The sequence below is a fragment of the Fulmarus glacialis genome, unplaced genomic scaffold (genome assembly GCF_000690835.1).
Source record: "Fulmarus glacialis isolate BGI_N327 unplaced genomic scaffold, ASM69083v1 scaffold23451, whole genome shotgun sequence".
Lineage (NCBI taxonomy): Eukaryota > Metazoa > Chordata > Aves > Procellariiformes > Procellariidae > Fulmarus > Fulmarus glacialis.
This window is the reverse complement of record NW_009195021.1, coordinates 43,103-60,838: the sequence shown is the minus strand read 5'-3', so window position 1 is coordinate 60,838 and position 17,736 is coordinate 43,103. Positions and strand designations below refer to the sequence as shown.

General features: G+C 41.4%; 1 protein-coding gene across 1 annotated transcript in view; it reads left to right on the top strand.

Moving 5' to 3' along the window:
- The window catches only part of FAM160A1 (family with sequence similarity 160, member A1), a gene marked incomplete at its 5' end in the record, with an annotated part of 16,179 nt that extends 8,257 nt beyond the window's left edge, over positions 1-7,922 (top strand). The window contains 3 exons of the mRNA XM_009587973.1: positions 3,000-3,178; positions 3,468-3,606; positions 7,672-7,922. Coding sequence (XP_009586268.1) covers positions 3,000-3,178; positions 3,468-3,606; positions 7,672-7,922 — 569 coding nt within the window. The remainder of the gene's footprint in view (positions 1-2,999; positions 3,179-3,467; positions 3,607-7,671) is intronic.
- Positions 7,923-17,736: the final 9,814 nt, after the last annotated feature.

Here is a 17,736-nt window from a genome sequence, read left to right as displayed (position 1 = left end):
AGGGGGGGGGGGGGAGGGGCGGGGAGAAAAAAAGCCTTGCTGTTTGCTCCCCATCCACATCATGTTTTACTCTTAGGCTGTTTACCTTGATTTAACGGAGATCTTAATGATTGCAAGTAAGGAGGTGCTCACAACAATACCTCAGAAATGTTGAGATTGCAGTGTCTTTCAAATATAATAATATATTTAATTTGGAATGCTATATTATGTTTGTAGATGTGTGTGATAAGGATTTTTTGGTTGCTTTCACTGTTTTGGGATGCTGTCATGGGATGGGGCTTCTCTCTGCAGAGTCAAGTAACTAGACAGAGGTTCCTACAACCAGTAAATGTCAGCAGTGCAAAGATGCTCTCTTCAGGCCTACGGATCTATGAAAAAAATGTTCTATTGGTGTTTATGTCCAGTTTAAAAGCATTAAATCCTATCATCCCTATGTTCCCCTGAGCAAGAAAGAATGTGGTGTTCAGGAACAGGAATTTAGATTCTTCCCCTCCTCACCCCACCAAATCAGTGCTTGACTCCATGGCCACATAGAGATGCACTTTCAGGAAAGGAATAATTTTTTTACTTCTCATCTGTTTACCCTGTTTCTTACAAAGCTTGCAAACTCTGCTTAGTTCCTCTGATTCTCATTCCAATAATTTCTTGGGGGGAAAAAGTCACTCTACCACTGAGAAATTTTTTAATATATCTTGGTAACCTCTCTTGCAGTGGCATACAGCACTTACAACAAGTACTAGCTTCAGCTTCACCTTTTCAGCTTTGAAGTCTGACTTAGAGGAGAGAAACAGTGATATATCTGAACTCCTTCTCCTGCAATCCCTCCTGATAGAGTAGAGCTCCCACTGCACTGTGGTCCTCAGGAGCTCTGTGAGAATTTCTCCATGAACATGAGAGGGGAAGCAGTAGGTTATGTGGGACAGGAGAAACTGTTATCTCAGCAAAAGGTTTTGGAGCTGCTCCGTTGGGTACCCAGGCAGGGGGGATTCCTGCAGGATGTGATACCAACTGTTATGGTTTAACCCGGCAGGCAGCTAAACACCACACAGCCATTCACTCAGTGCCCCGCAGTGGGATGGGGGAGAAAATAATAAAAAAAAAAAAAGGTGAAACTCATGGGTTGAGATAAAGACAATTTAATAGGACAGAAAAGAGAGGGAAAATAATAATAATGATAAAAGAATGTACAAAACAAGTGATGCACAATGCAATTGCCCACCACCTGCTGACCAATGCCCAGCCAGTTCCCGAGCAGCGGACCCCCGGTCAGCTTTTCCTCTAGTTTATATACCGAGCATGATGTCATATGGTATGGAATATCCCTTTGGTCAGTTGGGGTCAGCTGTCCCGGCTGTGTCCCCTCCCAACTTCTTGTGCACCCCCAGCCTCCTTGCTGGTGGGGTGGGGTGAGAAGCAGAAGAGGCCTTGACTCTGTGTAAGCACTGCTCAGCAGTAACTGAAACATCCCTGTGTTATCAACATTATTCTCATCCTAAATCCAAAACACAGCACTATATAAGCTACTAGAAAGAAAATTAACTCTACCCCAGCCACAACCAGGCCACAACCTTCACTCTGATGGCTGATACGGTGGTTGAAAGGTAGCAGCCACGTAAAGCCTTGTCAACACTGGCCCTCCTACGTTTCCTCTTGTGAGTGGAGCTGTGCTGGCATTAGCCATGATAGATGAGTCTCGAGGGGGTGCTTGCTTTGTACTCATGGTCACTATAAAACATGATAGACTTCAACCTTTAGTGATGCTCTATTAGGTGAAGTGGCAACGTAGGCACTTCCGATTTGATCCTTACTGTTGCGCTGGCCCAGAATTGCTTTAACCTCTGCCGTAGTTTACAGCAGGCATATTAAACTTGGGCTAAACTATGCCCAGGTAGCTTGAATGGCAGCCATTTGCTAGCTGAAAGGAGCTGGAATGGGGTCAGATTATGGCTACCTGCTTGACCCTAGTAATGCCCGTGGCATGCATCTTGTGCTGGGGACTAGGGTGGGATGTTCAAAGTTAGCAATGCTGTAACTGCGTCACCCAGGGACTCTTCTGCATGGTTTCCCTAGCATTTGCGCAGCCAGAATAGTGCGGTAGGGCTGGGTGCGGGACAAGGGATGTTTCTAAGACTTTACTTGTGATTAGGTCACTCTTACAGACTGCCTCAAGCATCTCACCGGCTGTAGCATCTAATGATAGGTATTATTTGGTTAAAGTCACGCTCAGCCTTGCAAAGGTTTCTTAAGCTTGAACACTACAGGTTTATGTACTTTCATGGTAAATGCTTCTGTATTTCAGTGGTTAACCTGCAGCATGAATACACAAACTAAAGCTATTATTTATTGGTGACATTTATATGATAAAGCCTACATCTACCAATAATTTTGCTTATAAATCTATTTTAATGTCTTCCCTGCTTTGTGTGACTGTTTGCAGTACTAAAAATGCCTTTTCTTGTGATGTGAACTATCACAGGTCTTGATTTTCTTGTTTAGAGTAGCATTTTCATATTTTCTTTAGAATACTCCAGTTTTTTGATAAAACAAAAAAGCTAGCTATAATTTACTTTGCCCAGTCCTTACATAGAAATTAGGCACAACAAGTGTAAAAAGGGCAGATTCTGTTTGCATTGAAACTAGTGGTACCATTCTGATTAACTTCAAGGAGTACAGAACAGTGGACCAGAACATATTAGGCTAAATCCTTATTGGCACATGTAAAGTAGAATAGTTATGCATTTAAATATGGCATTAATGTAAACTCATTGGCTAGCTAGCAAAAGTGCTTCTACTCATGAAAGCTTTTAACACCTCTGTTAAGTCTATTTTGTCTGCCCAGATACAGTTTGGTTTTTCTCCCTGCTGGCTTTAATTAGCATGTGGGAGGTCTGATTTGTTGGTTATGCTGATCAAAATTCCTTTTAAATGGTTATTTCCTAGATCTTAGGCTTTTTCTTCTGTGAGAACAAAAGCATTGGTTCCTTCTTCTTTTCTTGCAGGACCATTCATCAGCGTGGTGTTGTCGAAGCTGGAGAACATGCTGGAGAATTCCTTGCATGTAAATTTAATGCTTATTGGGATTATTACTCAGCTGGCAAGTTATCCACAGCCTCTTCTTCGCTCCTTTCTGCTCAACACCAACATGGTGTTCCAGCCTAGTGTGCGGTCACTTTATCAGGTATTTGACCACAAGCATTAGTCATGCCTATTGGAACAGTATTTTTGGTGTCTCGTTAAACCTTACATTAGCTCTTTTCAGTTCCACCTGTTGCTTTCCCAGCTGTCTGAGAGCCTCTCATCTCATTTTGATGTTTTAATTACATTTGTGCAAAGAACTGGAAATTCTGTATGACCATAACTTTTGTTGTAACTCTATTTTAATGCAGCTAGAGAAAGCCTGAGTATTCAGTCTGTGGCTGCACTGGGAGCAAGGGAGGAAGAAGTAATTGTTACTGTTGTTTTGGCAGGTGCTGGCATCTGTGAAAAATAAAATTGAACATTTTGCTTCCATTGAAAAAGACTTCCCAGGTCTTCTCCTGGAGGCCCAACAGTACTTGCTTTTTCGTGTGGACATGTCTGATGCTGCGGAAGAATTGCTAACCAAAGGTAAATGTTAACCACACTCGGAGGAGTGCTGGGTAGAATGACTCACCAGTTACCTCTCTCATTTTCTATAGCATGATTAAAAGTAGATGTGGTGCGTTGTGAATATCATTAACCAGATGTACCCTTCTGACTTTAAACTGATGATGCTCAGCAGGCCACAGTATATGGATCTATTTGGATATTCTTTGCTCTTTAGAAGCTTTTATTTGCTACAGAAAATGTCTGTTTAAAGGAGTAACAAAATCAGCTCTTGGCTCGCTGTCAGTTTGGCTGTAAACAAACTTGCTTTCAAGGCATGAGGTGAGATGGCATATGTGCATGATTTCGTTTTATTTTTAGCCTGACCTTCAGCTAGTCATTGGTTCTTTTTTGATAAATGTTAGGGAGGACAGAAGTCCAGAATGAATTGGTTTCTGCAACAACTGAATAAAGCTTCATATCATGGTTTGGGCTACTACTGAAGAAGATAGATACTAGCCAGAAAACTTTGAATGTGCTTTCTTGAATGAAAAACAAAACAAAACAACAACAAAAAAAAGGGGGTGGATGGGTGAGTGTAAAAGTCAGGACACTTCGAGAGCAGTGGGGAGTTAAACAGGTATCACCCCAACAAGCCAGCTTTTCAGGGGACTTCTGTAACATCTGCTGCTTAAGCACAGCGCACGCTACACCTCTCCTGATAGTTACCAGTATTTACACTGCCATGGGGGAAGCTAGTAAAAAAAAGCAAAATGAAGAATCTTGCGTTCTAACTGAGAACTTTCCAGATGCAGCCAGGCAACCGGTAGAGCTGGGGCTGTGCCCTGGGGCCATGCTTGTTCTCAGCTTGCTGCTGAGCAGGCAATGTTGGGTACAGGTTTCCCTTAAAAGCCAACCAACTTCCCATGTGATGAGAATGTGTCGAATTTGGTGAAAGCAATGACCACAGTGATTAAGAGCTGATTGAGCAACAGGGTTCAAGAGAGGCTGCATTTACAGGTGTGTGCTTACTCATCATTGGGAGTCATTAATATAATATCACCCACTCTGCCCGTACCTCTGTGAAGATGTTGATATGTTTCTTGGATTTCCACAGGTATGGAAAGCGGGACTTTTTATATGCCATTTTAATTGTGTTTTCATTTTTCGAGGCTCTGAATAGTAAGTTACCTAGTTTCTAGTCAGCATGGTATATGTTTCTAAGGTTTGGAGTACATCTAGTCTATAAAATTATGATCTTGCTAAGGCAGCTTCTTGAAGAATTGGTCTGTGGAAGGTGCCTGCTGTAAAGGAGCTGTGTATTGCAAATGTTGGTAGCATTTTAGGCACTACATTCTGGTGCCATAGATTAGAAAGCCTTACAATTAGATGGTATTGTAGCTAGCATGTGGGAGATGAGATTAGGAGGCAACATTTAGTGTCTTTTTTTTCAGGTGCTGGCAATAAGAACTTTTATATAATGCATTCCCAATGGCATTTATTTATACTTCCTATTTTATGTCAGTTTTCTCCTGTGGGCTTCAGAATTTGCCAGGTTGACTCATGCTGGTCATTATTTAGGAATTTGAAACAAGGCTGCTTAGTCACTCTGTTGGTACGTTTTCTTCTGTGTTGTGGCAACTCCTGCAAAGAAGGCACCTCTTGACAAACAGATGGAGAGTAAATAAATGTCTGGATAACTACAGACTTGGTTCCCCAGAAGACTGGTGATGCAGGTAATCAAACTGTAATCCTTGGGGCAAGTTGGCTCAGTAGTCCATCAACCCATAGGAGTTCATTATATTGATTAAGAAGTGCAAAGTAGGAACTGCTACAATAATGGTAAATGGAAAAAAAAAAAAAAAGAGGAACTCCTGTAGGATTTCTTTGAATTAGCTTGAATGCCACCTTTGGGCGTCATGCAGATTAGTTGCTCTCTGAGGGCTTTTTCCCCAGACGGAAGTGGGGAATAACCCCAAAGTTTTCTCTACAGGTCTGAGCATAACTGGCCTCCTACAGAATTCACATCTGAAAAGTGGCAGCCAGACTCAGTGGGTAGCGCAAATGTAAAACTGAAATATTCCAGAGCATTTCCTTTCTCTTGACAGTGACAGTCTCTGAAGGTGTTTGAGCAGAAATGGATGATTTCTTATTTTCTGCTTGCAGTAGTATGTGGTTTCCTTACACTGTAGCTTGGGTTCTGGTTAGATGTGTAGACCTGTCATGATGTAAATCCCATATGAAATGCTGCCCTTCTTTCAGTGCGTTGGTAACAGTATCTCCAGAGTACTCATTTTCATAATTTCTCAATTGTGTGAATCAGTTTGCATCCTGACCCTAGAAAGAAGTGGACAATCCTGGTCAAAGAAAAAAATCAAATCTCTTGTCCCTAGACTAGCTTTCTGTGCTTTTTTCTTTTCTTTTTTCAATAAGCAGTTAAATCTAAATCAAAATGTATTTAGGGAAATGTATCAATTTCGATCTTTTTGAAGGGAAGAGTTTAAAAAAAAGAAAGAAAAGCTTTGACAGTATGCTAGCATTCTGGTTATATTGGCTAAACTATTTAAAAAACTTGAAATATTAATTATGAAACATTTTGACGTTAGAAAATCTAAAAAAAAAAAAAAATCTTTAAGGGAAGCTCAAAACTTCGTCTTTTCATTGTAATTCATAATTTAAGTTGTTTCTCCTCCCACAGTCAGAATTTTCCACAGAACTGAAATTCCTGTACTCTGTCCCTAGCAGATAAAAATTTGTAGAATAACAATATGAATGATTGATAAGTCTGGAGATTGAAACTCAAGAAAAGTACAACTCTGTTAGATGATTAAGATGGAAATTTCTTTCGAGTATTTGGAAGCATACAATAATTTCACAGTGCCTTAGGAGCACTACAGGAAAGGAACAAAAGCGCAGAGCTGTTGAACAGAGGGATTGCTCTGCTGCGTCAGGTGAGGCATTCATCTGCGGGTCCTTGCGTTAGCTACTTGGAGAGGTTTCAGAAAAATGGTGGTGTAACCTGAGTTGTTTTAACATAAACTGCATGCACTTCAAGGGAAACCTCTTCTTAATGCAGCAATGTAGTGTTTGCCTTATCTGCAGTATGTGAGTTAATATGACAGTCCTTTATTTTTTTTTAATGACTGACTTATACAGCTCATGAGAACATCCACTTGTAAGTTAGACAGGATTTTATCTGTCCTCAATGACATCTTGTGGCAGTGAGTTCTGCAGGTTAATTTTTCTTTGTAAAGTATTTATTTCCATCAGTGTTGAATTTTATCACCTTTTAGTTTCAGTGAATTAATTATCAACTAATTAAAGTGCAGTTCTGCTTCAGGTTGAAACAAGGAGCAATTGATTGAAATTTAAGTGCTGCTGTCACAATAATTCCATCCGTTCTGATGCTTGAGCCCTGATCCTCTGCACTCTGGCAGCAGAGATCATGTAGCAGAGCACATGGTGGTTTTCGCTTGCTCTTTTTTTAATGTTTAGCTGCTTTACAGGGAGTTAAAGGTGAGTGTAGTTAGTGGGGCCTACAGCTGTAGAAAAATGAAATTTTCAAATGTTTTTCCCCTTAGTTTCTAGCTTACTTCAAACTCCCATGGTGATGTGATAGCTCAGCCTGAAACCTATTTACATGATGAGAGTAGAGAAAGAGAGAGAGAAGTAAAGTCCAAAAGATATTTTGATCTGGGGAGGGCTAGAGCACAGTATCATTTAGATTGAGACAACCATGCTGGGTCTAGATGGGTAGATATTATCTGCTATTTCATAAGGTAAATCCATATTATTCTTTCCCTTGACTCCTCTTCTGCCCACGTATTTCTCTCATCAGAGCTGGAACTGAATAATTTATAACCTGGGGAAAGATAGCTAATAAAAAATGCAATAGAATCAGGCCATGTAGAACTTTAAAATGTTGGATTAGTGGAGTATCTCCCTGCACAGTCTGGGTACTGCAAACTACAGCTCTAAACACAATCCTTATAAACTGGGCTTGGACACTGTACCAATACTGTGTGTGCTTAATATACTGAGTCTTTTTTTTGTTTTTTTTTTCCTTTTCTTTTTGTTTCCTCTCCTCTCCTCTCTTCCTGGCTTTAGGTAATGTCCAGCACAGCAGCAACGCAGGGAAAGGAAGGAACCTCTCTGAAGCTTACCCGGCTGTACTCCAGCCTTTCCTGGGACAGAAAGGAAAGAAAGGCCTGGCTCATCCTGGCCTTCCCGCGCACGTGAGGAATGCCATACTCGCAGCTGCCCTTTTCCCGGAGTTCCTGAAGGAGCTGGCAGCTCTTGCCCAGGAACATTCTATTTTATGTTACAAAATACTGGGGGATTTTGAGGATTATTATTAGTGGGTTTTTTAAATGTGTTTTAAAAAAGCTTTTGGAGTTTAAACAGATTTTCAATGCAAAGCTGCTTACAAAAGAAGGTCTACTTCAATATTTCCTGAAAATACTTGATTTGGAGAGGGAAGAACGAGGCAACATGTTATTCCACATTACCTTATATTAGGCCTTATAATTTCCCTCTGTGCTACATAACTTATTTGAGAGATTTCTGATACTGCTCTTACTGCAGCTTCCTACTTCATCTCCTCCCCTTTACGCAGCCACCCTTCTTTAGTGTCACTGATTCCTGTTGAATTTCTGCAATAGACACTTGTAGGTTGGCTAAGAGAGGCAAATGTTTTAGCTTTTTCTGTTCCAGAAATACTCTTCTGGATAACTGTTAGAAGACAGTTTGTTTGGAAAAACATTGCCTCACAGAGACAGTTCAGGGTATAAAAATACACGCAAAATCTGCACAAAACCCCTTTATGCGAAGGGTTTTGCTTCTCCATGCCTTTGTCCTCTTCCCCCCCCTTCCCTTCTTTTTCCCTGAAACAGGGTTCTTACCAATCCACTTCTGAAGCCCTCTTTTTAACTAGTGGCTCAGGTTTTCTGAATTCAAGTGATCTTATGTGTATTAAACCCATGACTAGCCGAAAGCAGGTGCTGGACCCTACACATACCATATTGCCTTATGTTGCAGACAGATCTGCAGCTATCAGCTGTTGGTCTTTGAAGTCAAATGAACTGTGTAAGTGGATGTGGATTGCAGACTGCCTGGAATTTTCCTTGCAGTTTCTCAGCATTCTTTGATAACTACTGCATTGCTACCTAAACTCTCAAGCATGCCTTATTTAGTAAGATTTGCACAAAGTACAAAACAAAATGTTTCTATGCAAGCTGTAATTAGTATGTAGTTTGGTTTTATGCTTCTTTTAATAAGCTAAAGAAAGATATTCAATATCTTTCAGTAGTATTAAAAGGACAGCAGGCTGGTTTTGTCTTTTTTTTTAATGAAAAAGGTTGGCTTGCTTCTGAAAGCTGTTCTGTTTTATTGTTAATTTTTTTGGTTAAGGGAAAGTTTGTTTACTTTTGATTTAGGTGTTGACTTTTCCTAATACTGCACTTTTGGGATGGTGAGGGGAGGACCAGACTATTCACCAGCTGTAGAAAAGGAAGGAGTAACAGGGAAATCTGTCTGCTGGTGACTAACTGCTTGAGAAAATTCTCTTCTGTGAGTAATGGGCTTCATTAGAAGAACCCAAACATGATGAATTGCTGCATCACCACTGCATTTCGTCTTATCTTAGTAGCATAATTGTGCTGTAGCTGGCTACATAAAGAGGGGCTTAGTTCAAGAAAGCCTTAAACCCCTTTGTCCAGGGAAGAAACTAACAGTGACTCCAGGAAATCTGAAGAAACAGAAATCAGAAATAACACTTGCATACATTAATTCTCCTGCTCATTGTAATTCTGTAATGCTCCAGTTAATCACATCCTGATTTTGAAACACGCTTTCTCAGAGATTGCAAGGGAAAAGAACACTTTAAAAACAAAAACACAAAGACACTCCAGAAGAGTCTAATTAATTACAGGTCAAATTCCTGTGGAATTTGCAGTGCAATTTAAGCTCCTAAATCCTTTAGATGCTTCTGAAAAGTTGTACCTTTAATCTACAAGCTGTGATTGTGTCATTCATTGTGTCAGACTGTTGTGTAGGCTATTCCAAGGGAAAAAAATCCCAAAGTGTACCTCTAACAAAATCACCTCAAGAACTTCTCTGGGTCCATCTTCACTTGTTTGCTGTACAGTCTTCACTTCCACGATGGCTGGGGGTCATGCTGCTTCCTAGCTGACTCTCTGGTTTCCTCTCACTTCTAACTTGCTTTTTTTTTAGGCAACATTGCATCACCATCCTGTAAATCACCTACTGACCTCCACATGGCCCTGTTTCACCTCACAAGCTTCCTTGGAAGCTGAAGCCGAGGCTGTGGGTTTTTTCTTAAATCTTAGTTATCCAGGTTTAAGAGAGCTCTTCCTTTTTCTTTTTTCCCCTGCATTGTTGTTGTAAATGGGCGATGAGCAAATTAAGATTATCTTTATTTTTTTTAACCTTGTCCTAGGACGTGGTGTGTTCTTTCCCCACTCCCCTGCTCCCACTCCCAGTATTACCAGTAGTGCTGTCTTCCATGCTGTACTCGCAGGCCTGACCTGAAGGGGTTCAGTAGTGTTGTATATGGAGTGTGTTAGCATTGTGGATGCAGGGTCAGTGCTCACTCTGCTCCTCACCTCCTCTGGCAGGAACTTCATGTGAGCAAAAGAAAAAGTACCAAATGAGTGTGATCAGCTAACTTTTAGTGGTCCAGAAACGAGTGCTAAATTGCAGAAGCAATCCAATCCTTTTTCTGAAGGACTTTTTAAAAAGGAATGAAAAAGAATTTTTTTTTTTTTTTTTTTTTTTTTTAATACAGAATTCTGCAGACCAGTGCTCAAGGCAGTAAGGTTACTATGTGAACACTCCCTTCCCTTGTTTTTATTCTAAAATAAGAATCTTTATTTGCTGGGTAGAAGGGATTTCTTTCGAGATTGTTAATTTTAACTGGTGTTTTCAACAAATGCAAAAAGTCACGGCAGTTTCATCTCAGCAGGTCTATTAAGCTACATGGGGGTTTTAAAATGTGGACTGCTCAAAAAAGCATCTGTAAATTTGAGGAAGGGGAGGATTTACCTCGTAAGCGGTAGTAGAGCTTATGCTCTGCATCCAGTAGCATAAATTCAGCCTTTGAAATCTGGAGTCGTGTGGAAGACTTCTTGCTGAAAGGTCAGAACTCTGTTTGTGCACAGCGTCCCCGTGTAAATGGGGAATCTGTCTGTCAGGTCCCCAAAAGGAAGAGGTGGATGAGTGCAGTGACCCTGGCTCAGGACTGTAAAAATGGCGATCATACGTGTAACTTTATATTACTTGGTTCCTGAGCGGGATCAGACTTGCTGCTATGTCTTAGTTGTGATATTAATATAATAATGTCCAGCACCCAGCAAAAAAAATATTGGCAGGAATTGCACCTTCCCGTCTTCAAAATGCAGAACCTGTGATTTAGCTTGAAAATTTTGATCTTTTGAGATTAATCACCTTTGCGTGCATAAGTTCTTCAGCCAAATCCTTGTTTAATAAGCTTCTTCCCTCCAGCTAGATAACGAGTTATCCTGTCTCTCACTGATGACACATCTTTTCCCAAAAAACCCCTTACGCCTATGGTCCAAGCGGTGGTCTAGCTGGTAGGCCCCTGGAAGACACAGCTGGTCTTTCCAAGAGTAAGGAAGTGCTCTATGGTTTGGATTTCCCCACCCTCACGCATGTGTGTGACTAGAGCAGCCCCTCTTCAGCGCATTGTCTCAGCATCAGTCACGAATGAAGTGTCTTGGGGTTGGCAGATCTATTCCAAAACCTGCAGGTGGTGGCTCAGTGATACCAAAGTTAAGTTCCAGTCTCTTGTTTGATGTTTCAAACTGTGAATGCCACATGCCACATTTCCAATGATGTAGCCTTTGAGTGTGTTTTTAAGCTGTTCTGCTGTAGCAAGGAATCTTTCTGGCAATTTCAACCTGCTATTTTTTTTGCAACCTACCTATAAAGTGAACACTTTGTCTTAAAGCGGTTGTAGTCATTCTCTTTTACCTTTGACTATTTTTGGATGCCCTGTGGGTTAGTCTCAGCACACACGCACACACGCACATGGTTTGTATCAATTGGGCTAACGCACTTGGCAACTTTCATTCAAAGCAGCATTACCTTTTGCATGTGCTGATCTTTGGACGTGTACAGTTAGTTGCAATTTATGTGCTGTGTTGTTAGCCCTACTTACTGCCTTTTTATTATTGTATTCTAGGCTTTTTTCTTAAATTTGATCTTTTCCATGTGTGCTCTAAAGAAAAATATGGGATTTCAAATGAGATCAAGTTGTTGGTGTTGCAGTTTCGGACGTGAAAGAGGCACTGCCTTTTTTGTCCTGGTAACTTCTGACCTTGGTTTGGAAGAACAGAAATGAGAGCTTCTGTTCTCAGCTGTATTCTGTGGAGATGAGAAAATTCCCAATAGTGGGCATGGGCTGTCCCTTCCACCAGCACACCCAGATACATCCTTCAGAGCATCCAGTTCATAAGTTACTTATTTCCTCTTTCATTGGGGTTTGTCACTTTGTAAAAAGTCTGATGAATTCAGTGGTGTCATGCTGCCGTACCCGCTTGGTGCATTTGTCTTTCAGATGCGATTTGATCTTTTTATCCTAGAGTGGGAGAAAACGTGGTGTGATTGGGGTGGACCTCGGACATCGGGAGGGGCTGTGCTTTGGAATGGGAACAGGACTGGATAGACAGTAAGCCTGAACAGCGTTTCTACCACCAGCGCCATTCTAATTGTTCTTTGGCCCGGGCATAATGCCCAAGTGGTCTGTTCACTCCTTCAGAGAAAAACATTTGCAAACAAACTTACTGCATCCCGCAGAGTCCAAGGGCTTAAGTTCAAGAGGTTAAGTTCTATTTACCAAGAGAAGTATACCATCTAGCACAGCACGTACGCATTCACGACTCTTTTGTGCACTCTGCTTATGCCTCACAGAAGGTTTCGTGCTTCAGGAAGGTTTTTTAGCTCCTCTAAGAAGTTCTAAAATCTCAGGATTGGGAAGAAAAGGATGGGAGCGGTGTGATTTGGTGCAGTTAAATTATGTCATTGTATCATTTGAATTTGTGGCCACAGCTCCTGTTTGAGGGCAGCTTGATTTAATAAGCAATTTACTGTGCTGTATTTACTGAAATTGCTATGTCGTGCCTGCAGTTTTTATGACAGCTCCTATTACATTTGTAACATTTAAACTGCATCCGCGGTTATGAGTAGAATACTGGGATTTTCCTCTTCCTTTTCTTTTAACTCAGATAGCTGTGGCACAGTACAGTAATGTTGCTGCTGTGTCCAGATCCGATTTAGATAATTATAGTATGTTCTTCCTTGCACCTTTTGAGCATTATCAGCAGAAATGGAAGGTACATGACACTCAGGCTGCTTACGTTAATGAGCAAACCAAAGGTAAAACACCGCAGATTAGCAGGGGGCACTTGCCTCTATGTGAAATGCAGTAAGAATTTACATTTGTGTTTCTCAGATTTACCGGGGATCAGAAAGAAAAAGCTCATAGCAAACTTGAAAAATGAATATGACAGCATCCTATGGTAACTGTCCAAGTGGGTAACACTGCTATGTGATGTTTTGGGCCAGAACTGTGCGAAGGAGGGTAAAAATTGCTCCTTGTTAAGGTGGTGTCAGACTTGCATAAATAGGTATTCAGATAATATGACCGTGGTGCCAGCTGTCAGACCGCAGCCAGCCACAGAATGCAACGCTATCTCAGTGACTTTGTTGGCGGTTAAAGCCCAGCTCTGACTAAATGTACTCTATTTTTTAGGGGCCCCCAGCTTTTCTAAACACGTGGCCCAGCATCAATGTACTTCATTTGTTATATGCTCAGTTGGAAGCCTCTTATTTATGAATAGGAGCATTACTTGGATTCTCAAATATGTAGGTACTTGAAGTGGCGTTTTGCTGCTGACTGTGCAAATCTTCTTTTTGTTCATTGATTATAATGGCTCTTGTGTGGCAGCTGGATTAAATTAAGACTGAAGTCTCTGGGCTAAAAGCCCTGATGGAACTTTTGTGCAAAGGCTGCATTTCTCAACCAAGTAACTTTCTCTTGGGCTTCGGCAGACCGCCTGCATACAATTACATATTGTGGACTAAATACCTGCAAACTTACATTTCTGACAAAGCCAATTCCACAGCAGCTGCATTTTATCGCAGTCTACTTTAAAAATAACTAGCTTGGATATAGACCAAAAAATAACATGGAGGAGTCAAATCCAAGACAACTAAACTGTGTCAGTGCTGCTGTGTCAGTTTGGCCAGAGCTCAGACGAAATGCCATCTCGTCCTCAAAGGAGAGGGAGCGGCTCCGGGTCTCGGTATCCTTTGCTGCAGCTTGAGCCAAGGACTCGTGTCTCTCAGTGTCCAAGCACAGCTTGGTGTTGGCAACTCTGACCAGTGTCTGTCGTAAAACTCCAGTATCATAACATCAGTCTCTGAGCTTCAGTGTGAAAAACCTAGCAGCCTCTAAGACCAGTCCGAAAATATGGCCTCTCAAGCTTTAGAAATGAGAAAGTAAAATGTAACTTATTGACAGTTATGCCTGCTTAGTGGGTGTAAATGCTTTAGATGATTAAAGCTGTGGCTGATGCAACTGTTTTGTCAGGAAAACTTTTCCTTCGTGCTTACACAAAATGCCTGTACATGGAGGGAGCATTCCCTACAGTGAACTGTTGGCCTTGAAGCGCTCTTGTTAGGATTAGCTCATGGTAGTACAACCTCTGCAGCTCCAAGTACTGAATCCAGCTCTTATGCCTTTCTCCAAAGGCTGCGATGACAAGGCAATGGATATGGCACGAAATAATTGGCTGCCCCTGTTTGTGCTGGGGTAACGTGGGGCCTGGCACAACTGTCACCAGTCTTTTTTGGGGGAAAAGCCAGCAGATGGAGTTATTTGCAGGGTCATGAGTTGGACCTCACAGGCACAGATAAAGGGGAGGGACAGCAAAGGTCATCTATATGTACATCTATACTGGTCAGCAAATGCTGCAGGCAATTGTGAAATGCCTGTACATCCTATGGGGAGGACTCGGGCAGTACTCGCTAGGACCACGCACCGTTGCATTGCTCAGTAAACTCTACCTTCTTTTGCATCTTCTTTGCCTCATGGCAGCAGCGGAGCATTTTCGTAGGTTTGTTTTATTGCAGTTAAAATTCAGGCTGTGCGGCCTGATGTGGGGTGTGTGTTGGAGCACAGTCAGAAGAGAAGGTTCCGTGTTCCCTAATTACTGATCTGGTTTGGCCCAGGGGCTCTTCTAGGTGGAGCTTAAAGTTGTCATCGCAATGGGCAGAAAAAGGTGCAGCAAATCACAGGTCATGACAACTTAGGATTTTGTATTTTATTGCCTTCCTCATGCTGTTTAGCCATAGAATTCCCTCTCTATATATATTACCCAGGTACAGGGACAACTTGCACTCAACAGCCAACCCAATGCAGGTTAAGTTTCTAAGATGAATCTTGACCTCCTATCTGCTGTAACTTTGTTTTATACGGCCATTATGTGAAGCAGAATCCAATGAACTTTGGGGTACTTGTAAATAGCATTGCAAGGAAGATGCAGACAACAAGGGCAAAAAGACCACCAGCATGCTACTCCATCTTCTTCCTCACACAGTTTGAGTAAAAACCCCATTTGTTTTTCTTTACGTAAAAAAAACCAAACACTCTACATGTCGAGAATACACACAAGGCCGTAAGTCGCTGAGAAGGTGCTGCTGAAGTCAGTGGTTGTGAAAGTGTGTAGGTAGAGGGGTGCTCAGAACAGAAATGAAAACATTACAGTACACTTACACCACACTGCAGAAGTGGAGTGGAAAGGGGCCGCAGTGAAATTACAGCGTGAATACTCTAGCTGTAAATTTTTTAGGTAAGGTTCCTATCATATGCTTCTATTTTTAACACAGTTAAAATTAAACTCTGCAGCCAAGGCTGAGCGCTAGAAATTCTTTCTTCACTACTTCAGCATTGCCAGCATCTTTTTTGACAACTTTCTTCTCCTCCTCTGCAACCTCAGATATGGGATACTCCAGCTATAGAGGATAGCAAGTATCATCTCTCCACCATCAGAAGTGACCTCCTAAAGGACTTCCAGCAACGAGTAGATGAGATTGTCGTGACAGTGTCTGGTGTCAGCTTTTAATTTGCGAGCATTTTCCTTGGCTCTCTGTTCATGGATGGTTACTGCCGAAAATCTGCACAAAACTGTCCTTAATTCACCCCGCCTAATGCTGTTGCACAGATGGCATCTACAATCAGTACTGTAGCTGAGTAAGACTTGCAAGTTGGGGTCAAAGCCTCAATCTCAATTCTTGAGTTCCTAGCCTCCATACAACCCCACTGAAAAAAGCCTCCTGGTCTGCAAAATGTTCTGACATCGAACACTTCATAGTCAGGCTCTGCCTTTTATCTTGCGGATCCACATGTCCTATGGGGCTTTTTTTATTTGTCTTTACAACAGCAGATATTAAATTCCTTAAGGCTGCTGCTTCTGTCTTTTAATGTGCTCCATCAACTACTGCTATACAAATATAAACCAAAGCTGTTTTGCGCAGTACAGAGTTCACTTGTGGAGTATTCAGAATTTGCCTTTAGCTCCATTTCAGACACAGAGAGTGGTGGTGGTTGTACTTAGGCTGCTGCATCAGGCCCTTGGCAGGCAAAAAAAGGATGCGGTGTTCTGATTGTATTGGTTCGATCACAATGGTGTAAGGTGACTGATGAGCCCCTTCCTTAATGCAGGCTGCCATAGCGGGAGCACTTACTTAACATTGCTGGCCCTACTGAGCCTTCTCGTCTCTCGGTCCTAGCACTGCCAGCTAACAGTGCTTCAAAGTTGGTAGCTGGTCTCTCCACAAATGTTAAAAAGATTCATCATCTTGATCTCATTTGACTCAAACAGCTTTTTTCTATCAGAAAGAAATTTACATTTTGTGTGTGTCTGCAAAACATTTCTTCAAAAATTTTAGAAGTGACCATTTCATAATATAGTACAAAATTTATTTTTTCCCTTCCCTGGAAGGGTAAGAATATTACAATTATCCCTTTTTAATCTTTCTTGTTATCCATTGTGTCTGGCAGGTGGAGGTGAAAATAGATTGAGATTTACAGTAAATCCATTTAAAGATCTAACGCTGTACTTGTATAGAACTTGGCTTATGATTTTTAACAGATTTTGTACCATATTAGCAAAGTGTAATTACATAGGAAGAGAGTGGCTAAGAAGTAGTAGCCATTAAAAAGACATTTACCAGCAGTAGGCATGCTACAGTAGTGGAGATCCTTCCCTCTTCTAAACACTACTTAATTATTACTCTTCCAAATACATCGCTGTTTTGCTTTTCTATTTTTCAAGAGGCACCCACTACAGCAGAGGGGAAACTCCGCACAGCAGCATCAAGATGTGCAACAAGAAGCGTTAACCTTGGAGGACCACCTTTTGGAAACAATCATGTTTTTCTAAACTGAGGGAGTACCTTTAAATTAAGATTCAAGATTTCATGCAGAAGCCTTTGTGCCTTTTCATTTCTTGCTGCCATGGCAAGAGTTGAACAGAATTCCAAAATTTAAAGTTTGCTGTATAATTTAAACCTTTATTGACTGAACACTTACCTGAAAACTCACACCACTGTAAGGAAAAATGGTACTTTTTGCTCATGACGTGAAAAGTGATAGTAAAAGCTTTTGTGTGAAGGCTACATGAAAATCCTGGAGGGGTTGGTTTGGGGTTTTGTTTTTTGGGGAAGTTTTTGGAGGTTTGGGGTTTTGGGGGGGTGGGGGGGAAGGGTCATAGTTTTTGATTGCAACCATGTTACTGCTTTTTGTCAGCTGTATGACTTTTGAATTGTAAAGTTATTTTTATGTGAATAATGGGTATACGTTTTATTCATTAAATGTATTTGAACACCATGGGGTTTTTTTCCTTCTAATTAAGAGTTCACACTTGAACCGTGAGCCAGTTTGTACAGAAATGTCCTCCTCGACACATACATTAGCACTACTACTCATGACAATGAACCGCCATCAACCTAGTTTGAACTAGTGTTGCAAGCACCACATTTGCAAAAGGTGACTGAAGTCCCAGGGCCATACCTGCTGCACTCCTGTGACAACGTCTGCCCTGCAGGCAGATCCTAAAGAACAATTCTGAG